Genomic DNA, 12,653 nt, shown 5'->3' on the forward strand with positions numbered 1-12,653 from the left:
TCTTGATTACTCCATGTAAACTGCCCCAGAGAAGTAGCATAACAATTGTACTGTAAACCTCTGCTGCTTCAATCCAGCATTTGTGTTGTTTTATAATGTACAAAGATTGCAATTCTGCTGCAAGTCACAAGCAAGGAACGCCTATCAAAATTTAAAATAGTAATTAAACATTTAGAGTGTCAATGCTAATTCTCCTAGTTTACTGTGATGGAACCTATTCCTGGAGTATCATCGCATGGCCCTCTTATCTCTGACAAGAAAGAAATTATTTCCTCTTAACATTCAATGGCATTACCATTACTGAATCCCCCATCATCAACATTTCATCTGTTACTATTGACCAGAAACTTAATTGGACCAACCACATAAATACAGTGGCTACAGGAACACATCAGAGGCTGGGAATTCTGTGGAGAGTAACTCACCTTCTGACTCCCCAAAACCTGTCCATCTGGAAAGCACAAGTCAGGAATGTGATGGAATACGCCTCACTTGTTAGATAAGTCCAGCTGCAACAACACTCAAGAAGCTTAACGGTATCCAGGACAAAACAGCCCACTTGACCAGCACCCCATTCACCACCATGAAATTTCACTCCCTCCACGACTGATGCACAGTTGCTGTAGTGTGTGCCATCTACAAGGTACACTGGCAGCATCTCGCCAAGGCTCTATTGACAGCACCTTCCAAACTTGTGACCCCCAAAGGCCCTCGGCACCAGAAACACCACCACCAGCATGTTTCCTTCTAAGTTGCACACCACCCTGACATTTCTCACTTTGCTCCATTCCTTTGTTAATTGCTGGGTCAAAATCCTGGGACTCTCTCCCAAACAGCACTGTGGATGTACCTACACTACAAGGGTTGAAGTTGGCAACTCATCATTACCTACGCAAGGCCAATTAGAGATGGGTAATAAATGTTGGCCAAGCCAGCAATGCCCAAATTCCATGGATAATTGAAGAAAATTACTGATACAAGCAAAACTGCTGCAGGGACATATCAGAGACCATGTATAAAGGAACGCATTTACAATTTCACCATGCCAATCTACAGCTTGGAAGCAGGCCACTTGAATCACCTTGTCTACGCTGGCTCTTTGAAGGGGCTATCCAGTTAGTCCCACACCTGGCCCATAGCCCTGCAAGTTCTTGATCCCCAAGCAGTCATCCAACTCCCTTCCAGGCAATGCATTTCCAGACCCAAACAATGGCTAAAAATAAAATTCTCTTCATCTCCGCTTTGTTGGATTCTACATGAATGAAGATTGAATAATCTTAATGGTAGAATGTTTTAAATATTTGGGCAGAAAAGTAAGAGTTCTTGGAAGTTCAGAGGTCACAAAATACATCCAAAATACTACTTCAAAGCAGGGAAGAGAGATGGCTTCAATTAATGATTTAAAAAAAGATTATTTTTCAGCATTTCCATCAGAAATCCTCAGGGGGTCCCATAGTGCTTCACATCTGATCAATTATTTTAATTACTAAACTGTGCAAGCAGGGTGAGATGGGTGGTGGTGGAGGGGGACTGCCCCGGCCCTGAGTAGAAGGAGAAAAGTGAAACAGTGTGAAACTGCATGTCAAGTGATCTGAAGAGGTGCACATTTGCAGAGAAGATGTCCCAAGGACCACGACAAAGGGAGGGGGACAGGGAGAGCTCCCAAATCAAGAATAAAATTCCAAACAAGGGAATGTGTCAGAAACAGATCCCAGAAGCCAGTCCTTGGTAAAGGACAAGGACAGAGATCAGAAAAAGAAGTTGAGAGGAAGGAGCAGAGCAATTGACTTTGAATTGCGGAGAGAGGGAGAGAGTTGCGGGGAGCAGACTTCAAGCAAAATGGGTTTGAGAGAAACCTTGAAGATCCAAGAGGTTTATAACTTCCTGCTGCAGATCATAAGGGTAAAGGTACTCTTTTGGAGCGGCAGTGTCCAGCTTGGCGTGGCCAAATATCTGAAAGTGTGCTTGGAAGGTGAAGCATGTGTGTATTTGGAAATACGGGGGAAAGGAGTCTCAGAAGGCGAGATTAAATCCCTGGAGGTGGATTCTTGTTGAAGCTGTCCAAATGAGAGAATATCAAGGTGAGTTCTTCAAAAGTGGAAATTGGAAAACCTTGTGGTAAAGACAGAGTTTCAGTGAGACTAGTTGGAATACAGTGTAACAAGTGTCTGGGTGAGCTGTTAAGAAATCCATATAATCTGCTTTGGTCACATCGGTCATTTATTTTGGAGTGTATCTGTTTATGGTTTGTCAGTTGGTTCACATGGACTGCATACTTGTCCTGAATATTTGAGTATAAGTCTGATATGTTAAATTGTTTTATCTTTCCAAATTTATGGGTGTCTGTAAAGGTATACCTGGCATAGTGGATATTTGAATCATATTCTTGTGTCTGTACTGAGATCTTTCCAACCTTTTTACCTGGTATAATATGGTTCACTTTACTTGTTTAGTAAGTGTTTTATTCTTTGTGTTAAAAGTTCATCAGCAGACTGCAGTGAATTTGTCCATGGTGCCAAAAAAGCAAGTTAGGATCTATCAATCCAAGTTTCCCTCTGGCATCTGACTTGTTCACTAGAACTAGAGGGCACAGCCTCAAAATAAAGGGGGGTCAGTTTAGGACAGAGTTGAGGAGGAACTTCTTCTCTCAGAGGGTGGTGAATCTCTGGAATTCTCTGCCCACTGAAGTAGTGGAGGCTACCTCGTTGAATGTGTTTAAATCACGGATAGATGGATTCCTGATCGGTAAGGGAATTAGGGGTTATGGGGATCAGGCGGGTAAGTGGAACTGATCCACTTCAGATCAGCCATGATCTTATTGAATGGCGGGGCAGGCTCGAGGGGCTAGATGGCCTACTCCTGCTCCTATTTCTTATGTTCTTCTGTTCTTAATGTGAGCTGGGAGTGTAACAGGTAGCAAAGGCAGTATCGTTAGCAATATTCAAAGTGCAGTTAGATATAACAATGAGGGAGTTTGGGTACTAAGGTGCTGAAAGTCAACCAATTGAACAACCTTCTCCGTTCTTAACGTCTCTTATTTTCTTATGCACTGCAGCTTGTACTTGTGAGGCCCTTGGCCTTATATAATTGTTATCCTATTCTGAGTATAGACTTTGGACCTGATTTTACCATTTTGATTCTAAGTGCTGAAACTGGGAGTGATCCAACTTTTAGACCTGTTCTCAGGTGCCTCCATACGCACTCTGCCTGAAAAAGAAACAGCGATTCTGAATCGCGCTGCAGACGCCTGTGGGTGGGGCTTATCGCACCCAAAACCCTGCAGCTCCTATCAGAGCATTCAACTGCGCATGCGCAGTACAAAAAATGATAGAATGCTGCTCCCCTGCCACCTTGCTCCTGGGCTCGATAATGCCTCCCCGCTAGCCCCCACAGACATTGCCCCACCACCCAGACCGATCACAGGCCCCTCCCTCTTCCCCTGACTGATCACACGCAGAGTGGCAGCGGACCCCCCTCCTTCCCCCACCAGAGAGCCATCTGACTCACCTCCCTCCTCCCCCCCCACCAGTGAGCCATCTGACCCGCCGCCTCCCCCCCCCACCAGAGAGCCATCTGACTTTCCTCCCTCCCCTCCCCAACCAAAGAGCCATCTGACCCGCCTCCTTCCACCCCCCCCCCCCCCCCCACCCCCCCCCCCCCCCCCACCCCCACCAGAGAGCAATCTGACCTGCCTCCTCCCCCACCACCGATCTCAAGCAGAGAGCCACCGGAAGCTCTAAACTTACCTCCTCAGAAGTTGGAGCGCCCGAATCGGACCTTTGCAGACCATGTCTGTTTCACGCCGAATCTGGATGGGCGAACGCGGTGATAAAGGGGGAAATGCAGGTAAGTTTGGGCGTCCAGCCCATTGTCAATTTAAATGCATGCAAATGCATTTAAATTGTCGTCGCGCCCATTTTGGGCGCGGTCCTGACGACGATCATTATAGCCGCTTGGTAAAGGGGGAACGGGCGCGGAAGCTGTCGCGGGTCGCACTACTCGCCTCACGCCCGACTTTACCAAGTTTTCACACCTGAAAACGGGCGCAACTTGATGGTAAAACCGGGCCCTTTATCTTTATTTTTGCCAAATTGGCATGCGTGAACCCATCAACAACTCCTCAGTCTGTTTTCCAATCTCATTGCAGCTCATACTGCGTTACTTGTACTTCTGTGTGGAAATCTTGCCCCAGGGCTGCCGAGATTAATTAGATGTTGTGCTATTATTGGTAGAGCCTTTGAATTCTGCACTTGCTGTGCAGTGTTGTGATGTACCTTTAAGGGAGCATATCTGACACTGCTGTCCATTACTAGCCACCACGAGACAGGCTGTGATGTATAACCCCATGACTCTATGGACAGAACACAATAGCAATCCGACAGGTCAGGCGTGTCCACATAGTCTCCTAGTTACCATTGCATGTATATAGTTTGATCTTCAAATAAAGAACCCACTTTATTGTACTACCAATCCTTACTGTCTGATTGGTATGTTTGTGCTAAACAGAAGAATGCACCATGTCCACTATGTCTAAAGGTGCAATCACTAGCAATGAGGGAGTGTTAGTGACAGTAGAGAAAGGAACCGTAGGAATTTGCCAAAATATCCACTGATTCTGGCAGCAGATAACTGAGACATACGGATTGGGAAGGAACCAAAGCCAATCGCTTGTTATGCCATGGTCGGTGATCTCAGCAGAGGTGATGGTAGAGCCGCTGCCATTGTCAGCTGTGGCTCAAAGCGCAGCAGTCCTGCCTTCGGGTCAGAAGGTTGTGGGGCCCCAAGTCCCACCCGAAGACAAACTCTAGACTGATACTCCAGTGTAATACTGCAGGGAGTGCCATCTTCCAGTTGTTATATTAACCAATGGGACTGTCCCCCTTCCCGAGTGAGTGGAAAAGATCCCATGACACTATCTTGAAGCAATGAGGGGGAATTCTCCATGGACTGCAAACAGAGGAATTTGGCCCACAATGATACTGCTTAATAAACTGCAACATCTCTGACTGTAACAGACTGCTCACAATTCGGTAAGGGGATGTTGTCGGAAAATACAGCAAATCAGAATCACTCGCATTGTAGTGGTGAAGGCTATTTGGTCATGTGACAGACACTGAACCATGTCAGATCATTAAATTGGGTTCCGGCAGTCCTCATCTTTCTCATACATAGGGATCACAAATAGTAATTGGGAGAGCAAAATGAGGCTGATTTTCCTCCCCTTCCTTCCAGCAGTTCCTCAACTCCTGTCCTGACAGATAGGCACGTCCAGGGCTCAAGCTGGTACTCTTACGATCTCCGGAAAAGTGCATGGTAACAAATTCTGTTTTGTTTCTATTAACTTTCCAGACCTATGAACAAAATGAATGGTTAATCCACCTGGCAGGAAGACTGCTGATGAACGATAGCCTTACCCTGTCGCTAATGGCACACAACCCTTTTGAGAATCGAGGAGCACCAAGGTGAGAAGTCCTATTTCTTTGTTTATTTGGCCCGCTTTGAGTTCAGCTGGGGGCGGTATTCAGCTGAGAGTGTCCTCTTCCTTTTAGTTTCAATCAGTAGGAATCCCAAGTACGTTTTTTAAAATTCATCCACAGGAGGTGGACTTCACAGGAATTATTGTCCGTCCATGTTGCCCTTGAGAAAATGTTGGTGGGCCCCCTTGAATGACTGCAGTCTGAATGGTGAAGATACTCCTACAGTGCTGCTAGAGAGGGAGCTCCAGGATTTTGACCATTTGTCCCAAGTTCACATACGTAATGAATGTAAGGTTAATTCAATTATAGTATTGAAATATTTCACCATTACGATATCTACTGTGGTTCAAATCGCCACAGATTAAATTATCATCGGAACTTTTCCTGCTCCTTTATTTCCAGGCTCAAAGCAGCATTAAGGGATTAAAAATCTGATTGATCTGTAATTAAACAAAAAATGTGGGCATCGCTGGCAAGGCCAGCATTTGTTACCCATTCCTCATTGCCCTTGAACCTAGAGGCTAGAAGCCGAGTGGCTTGCTCGGCCATTTCAAAGGATCTGGAGTCGCATGTAGGCCAGGCCAGGTAAGGATGGCAGATTCCATTCCCTAAAGCATATTACCAAAGCAGATGAGTTTTCATGACAATCGATGATAGTTTCATGGTCACCATTCCTGAGACGAGCTTTCAGTTCCAGATTTATTAATTGAATTGAAATTCCACAAGTTGCAGTGGTGTGGTTTGAAGCTCAGAGCATCATTCCTGGGCTTCTGGATTACTAGTCCAGTGACGTTACCATTATATCACTGTCTCCCCCTCCAACTGGTCACATGAAAACCAATAACGGATATTCTAAGGGAAGCCTGTTGTGTTGGCTACACCCTTTAGCGAATGGTATGAAGTATTTAAATAGGGTCTCAAATAACCATGCGCTGTTTGCCTTTGAAGCATTAATTTTCCATCAAAAGAAAAATGTGTGACAGTATCAGACAGACAAAGCACTAGTAAACTATTTGCAAACACCATGTGCTGACTTGTGTGTGTTTCTCCTGGGAGGGGTGCATAAAATGGGGTGTGCGTCTACTTCTGAGCTGACCCCACAATGTGGGGGAAGGTGGGCTGCCGATTTCAGCACATGCCCACCATATTTAAATCAACACTTCAGGGTCAATTAGGATTGTCATCAAGCCAGTTGACCCTGATAGTATGGCCACCCACGCGATGAAATGTTTGATGTGGGCAGCAGGGAAGGAGCAGGAAGCCTGACATTTTATCTCAAGTTGTTAAACAGCAGGAAGGAAGGAAGCTCTTCGGGCTGCTTCCCTTAAGGTTTACTCCCCTTCCTTCCTACCCACTCCCTCCCTTAAACCCAACCCCCCCCCCCACCCTTCCTCACCAACCCAAAAACTCCCTGCCCAAGACTCCAGATGTGCCTGTTCCAGGAATCCAAAGCCTTGGGGTCCTTTGTTATCGAGCAGACCTGGCAGCGGCTGTTGACGTCTCCCTGGCGCTGCCAGGACTGAAGCAGCTGATGGCCAACTCGTTTGGCCGGCAGCTCCAGAGGGCAAGGAAATGCCACTCAGCCCTCATTAATCTGCCTCTCAGTGCTTTATGGCTGTGGGGGCAGGCTGACGTGGGGGTCTGTTCATTCCACAAAGATGTGGTTTCTCTGGGGCCCCCCATATTATTCAACCAATGTCTGTTTATTTTGTACATAACCTAGGAATGACCGTGAGTCATGTTACCAAAAGAATGTCTTAACGCACTTGTGACTTGTGCCTCTGCCTTAGGTTGTTTTGCTATTTTAAGGCACTGTATTACACAAGTTGTTCCTATGCCAATTCAAGCGAGGCATTGACCTTAGAGTAAATTGCTGTTGTAAATAAATTGCGTTGATCTATGGATAAGCATTTGGAGTAATTAATAACTTCAAAACAGCAAAAATTGGCAGAATAGGCCCTCTAATATGTAACCAACCAAATGCCTCTTTTGTCCTGCCCCATCCACAACTAGTAAATAACTTCTTTGACTCATTGACATTTGAATGGACTGACATCAAGTACAGTATGTGCTGATCATTGTTGAGTGAATTGGCTGCTCCCCAATGGCTGGGCCAGTTAAGGCATTGAGTATCAGACCTATGTGGGCCAGGAAGGTCCATAGACGAACCACTATCTGTGTTGAGGTAGCTGACCTCAGCTGCTCAGTGTTGAGAAGAGCTCTGATATAGGTGGTGCACTCTAATGGCTACCTAGCACCTCCTGTAAACACATGATGCCTGTTGAGGGCAAGGTCAGGACCTTGCAAAGTTCTTGACATTGACTGCCTTTCTTCCTATATATAAAATGGGGGGTTAGGCAGGAGGGAGAAAATTGATGAAAGATAGTGGGGATAAAGGAAAATATGAAGCATCGTTTCATGGTTTAATTCCTCCCTGCATCAACATATGACAGTGGCTTCTCTATCTGTTACTCACAGCCACCTCTGACATGGCCCACATTTCCATCCTTAGCCCTGTTTAGCAGACCAGCTTTAGCTTAGTGGTTCTAACTGAGTCTGAAAGTTATGGGATCAAATCCTACTCCAAATTCCAGACTCTGCAGTACAAGGGGGACTGCACTGTCAAGAGGGCTATCTTTCAAATGAGAAGCTAACTGAGGCAATGATTATCCACCCTGTGAATTGCAAAATATTCCACGGCGCTACTTGAAGAGCCAGAGAATTCTGGCCCATCTTTACCTCACACCCAAAGTTATCAAAAAAAATCAAGTTATTTATTTTATTGCTGTTTGCAGAAGCTTGCTATGTGCAAATTAGTTGTTGAGTTTCCTACATTGCAACAGTGACTACATTTCAAAGTACTTCATTAGCTGTAAAATGCTTTGGGACATCTCAAGATAGTAAGAGGGTGCTGTATAAAATGCATGTTCTTTCTTTCACTTTGAGTTTATCACTTGTCATTTACTAGGATTCATTTTGTTATTTAGAAGTCTCAGTGGCCGGTAGTGTTTGAGCTGTAAATGTGTTTCTTTCCTTTCATCCTTTCCTTTTCCCTTCTTTCTTTTGTTGAAGTCGGTTGCCTTTTTATCTTCTTGGCCAGAAATTCTTGCTGTGGGGAAACAGAGAAAAAGAAAGCATGGCAAACAAATTAAAACAGCCACCCACAGAAGCCTCCAGAAAGATAATATCGCAGCCTAAAATTTTAAACAGACTTTTTTCTACCTCTCTTACAGTATTAACCGAAAAGAAACACAAAGCAAAACTGGTAAAATAGTAGTAAAAAAGTAACCTAGAACAACAGCAGGTTTTACATCACAAGTTTAGTGATTTAAAGAGTGGCACTGGAGAGAAAGAAAGTGAAACTTTATGGGGGAGAGCACTGACTTGCAGTAACTACACAAAAGGAAAAGAGATGTAAAACTCCTGCTTTGCTCAGTTTTGCTCTTGGATGCCCAATTTCCCGCTGGACTGTCAGGCCATTAATCCTGACACAAGACATGATTACGTTTTCCCTCCAAAACCTCCCAGCTGTTGCCTAGGAGCAGCTGCTCCCCTCTGGAATTAATTCCAGCTGTCGGGAGTCTTAAGTGCTAAGCATAACATTACGAATATAGCCGTGCGGTTTTTAGTTTATATTGCATTTTTTTTGTCCATGTTATCTCACCATCCCCCGCCCCCCCAAACCCCCCGCAAGTAATTGGCTGACCAGGACTGGTCTTGCTTTTTCTAACAAATCTCTGGTCATGTTTAATTTATTTATCCTTAAAAAAGCTAATATACTTGAAGCGAATGTGGCCTGTGTTGCTTTCAAAGTTGGTCATTAAGTAATCTATTCAACCAAAGCAAGATTACTATACAGTTCATGCGTTGATCAAAGGTATCTTACAATCGCAGCCTACAGTGAGTATAACAGCCATGGAAGGTCAGCCCTCAAGGGGTTAAGTCTATCTTTTAACACTTGAAGCACTCGATGTAATTCACCTCTTTCAAAATGAGCAATCGATTATAAAAATGATATTCTTTTGATTTCATTTTAATTCCTGCTCTCCCTTGAAGATGCTGAATGTTATTAGAATGCAGTTCCTGGTCAACAACAGCCGTCTGGTACCTTGCTATAAGGTACGGCTGCGTACAACTGGACTAATTTCAATGTGGGTTTAAATCCCACCTTGACAATTTGAGCACTGGAATTTGAATCCACTTTAAAGAATCTGGGAATTGTAAAAACTGTTATCGGGAAGAATGACAATGAAGCTGTCAAATTCAAATACAAACTCAACTGGATGTATTTGTAGGACAAAAAGAGATTAGTACATGCGCATGGAGTCCAAGTACCAAACTGAACTGGTTAATGCTGGTTTGACTTATGTACATACATGCAGAAATGTCCACAAGAAGCTGCTGTTATACTCCTTGCCCTTAATGAAGAACTTTGCACAATCTTCAAAATTCCACACAACTTGCATATGTTTCTTGTTCTTCATTTATTTGCAAACTCAATTTAATCACTGGGTTCCTATTCCTGAGATGACACTTCCTTTCTTGGCTCAAACCTTCAGAACTTTGGGAAATACCATGACCCCTTCTGAAAAGTTTTTCCAACAAAGACTGATTTTATCCTTGATCTTCAGTTCAATTTTCCACTTCATCAGAAATGTCTATCTGATGCTAACTCGGATGTGAACTGGTTTCAGGCACAACTTGTTTTTGAGTAACTATATGTATCCCAACTACCAAACCATCAGACGTATTTCATTCTTCCCAAATTCCTTCTTTGTGAATCTCTGAAAGTAAAACATCATCTACATGTACTGACCTAACTTTTCCACTATGAAGCACATTAGCCAAATATGTTTGAGGACCACCCATTTTCACAACTCTTCCAGTAGACACTTCAACCACTTAATATAATGACTTTTCATCTTTTGATTGAACTTCAGACATCTTTCTCTCACTCCACCCCTATCATAATCCACTTTCTGCCTGGGTTGTTTGTCTTCTACTGACTGTGCTAAACGTGGCTTCAACAGCGCAAACCTCATTCTAGGCTGTCTTCTGAGAAACAATTCGGCTAACGTTCTGCCAGTATAGTGTGAAGTGCCGGTACAGTATGAGGTGCAGTACGATAAATAAGCAACAAAACTTGCCAGGTTGTGATTCAATGACAATTGACATTTCTTCAATTTTTATCTAACATTTGCTTAACAAGAGCACCCTTAAAAATGTGTACTGTGTGCACTGCTGCTCCATTTGAAGCAAGATAATAGGGTGGAACTCTAGTGTGTTTTGCCCTGTTGGTTTTCATGAATTTTGCAAACTCTTCTGAACAAAACTATTATCAGACACAGTTTCCTCTGTGAATACAACAAACTATCTCGAGTTTAGTTAATTGTTGTTTGATTTATTGGGACCTCTCCTTAACCCACGTTGAATGGTTATCTATCATGGCGACTAGCTGTTGAAGGGCTATTGCCCATCAAATTCTTCAAGATTTATCTGCAGCTCCTGCCACGCTGTAGCTGGCCATTTCCATGTTTGCAAGGATACCAATGACAGCCTCTTTTCTACCACTTGACACACTCTCCACCATTCACTCTGTCTTCTATGTCCTTTTCTAACCCTGGCCACCAAAGAAAGTTTTGGCATTTTGTCAAGCTCATCCCCGAGTGTTGATCACAAAGATTACATAGCAGCTGCAGTGTGTACTTTACAGGAAATACAACCTTGATTTCCCCACAAAATGCAACCTTTATTAATTGACAACTCATTCTTATGTCTAAAAAAGGGCCTGATTTCTAAACCCAGTATCTGTGTTGGCCGCCCATTTGTGATTTAGCCATAAATCCATGCAAAAATGCAGACTGCCCACGGGTTGTTCTACCAACGTCACCAGCTGTGACTGGCCCTTTGGCCCAACTTTTCCATGCTGTCCAGTTTTTAATCACTAAGCTAGTCCCAATTGCCCACATTTGGCCCATATCCTTCAAACCATCTTATCCATGTAACTGTCTAAATGCTTTTTAAAAGACAAAATTGTACCCGCCTCTACTACTACCTCTAGCAGCTCATTTCAGACACTCACCACCCTCTGAGTGAAAAACTTGCCCCTCTGGACCCTTTTGTATCTCTCCCCTCTCACCTTATACCTATGCCCTCTAGTTTTAGACTCCCCTACCTTTGGGAAAAGATGTTGACTTTAGCTGATCTATGCCACTCATTATTTTATAGACCTCAATAAGATCACCTCTAAGCCTCCTACGCTCCAGGGAAAAAAGTCCCATTTGGTTCACTGCCAGATGTAGCTGGGCCACACAAAGCATTGTCGTATTCTGCTCTTGTCTGCCAAAATTGCTTACTATTCCAGATCATCCTGGGATGTACAGATAACCCCCGGCTTCTTTTCTGTCTTCTGAAATTCCTCAACCCTCATCTCCAGCAAGTGTTCATGGACCTCTTTGTCATTGAGATTGAGACCATCTTATCTGCCCTCTCTGCCTCTTCACTCGTTTCCCCTAGCCCAGTGGGTCAGACTTCCCTAAGGTACCCTCCTGCCCTAACCCTGAGCTTGTACCCTCTCTGAGCTCACCGTGTCCATGAGACCTCTGTCCTGCTCTCGCGGTCTGACCCCACTAAACTGCTAACCACTTAATTTCCCTTCCTGGCTCCCATGTTAGTTAATTTTAATAGTCTGTTCACTCTGCCCACAAACTGTACCCCTGTCCTTCACATGTGCCTCACCCCTCAAAACATGGAAAGTGTTTCGACTGTGGCTAACGAAAGAAATCAAGGATTGTATTAGATCAAAGGAAGAGATGTATAAAGCTGGTTTTTAAAAATGGTAAATCGGAGAATTAGGAGATTTTAGAATTCTGTGAAGGAGAACCAAGGAAAAGATTATGAAAGGGCAAACAGAATATAAGAATAAACTAGTGAGAAACATAAAAATAAACTGTAAAAACTTCTAAAGGAAGGGAACTTAAAGAAAAGGATTATCAAAAACAAATGTGGATCCATTACAAGCGGAACCAGGAACATTTGTAATGGGGGATATGGAAATAGTAGAGAAACTAAACAAATACCTTCTGTCTTCACAAAGATACTAAAAACCTCCCAGCAATAATGGAAAATAAAGGGACTAGTGTAAATGAGGAACTGCAAGATATTAATATGAATTTT

The 12,653-nt window shown here is 43.7% G+C and overlaps 1 protein-coding gene across 3 annotated transcripts in view; it reads left to right on the forward strand.

The window, feature by feature from the left end:
• Window positions 1-12,653, forward strand: part of lmf1 (lipase maturation factor 1) — a 577,648-nt gene that overhangs the window by 547,951 nt on the left and 17,044 nt on the right. For all 3 annotated transcript variants that reach the window (XM_078240186.1, XM_078240187.1, XM_078240188.1), the window contains one exon: window positions 5,350-5,462. In XM_078240186.1, coding sequence (XP_078096312.1) covers window positions 5,350-5,462 — 113 coding nt within the window. The remainder of the gene's footprint in view (window positions 1-5,349; window positions 5,463-12,653) is intronic.

The sequence above is a fragment of the Mustelus asterias genome, chromosome 23 (assembly GCF_964213995.1).
Source record: "Mustelus asterias chromosome 23, sMusAst1.hap1.1, whole genome shotgun sequence".
Lineage (NCBI taxonomy): Eukaryota > Metazoa > Chordata > Chondrichthyes > Carcharhiniformes > Triakidae > Mustelus > Mustelus asterias.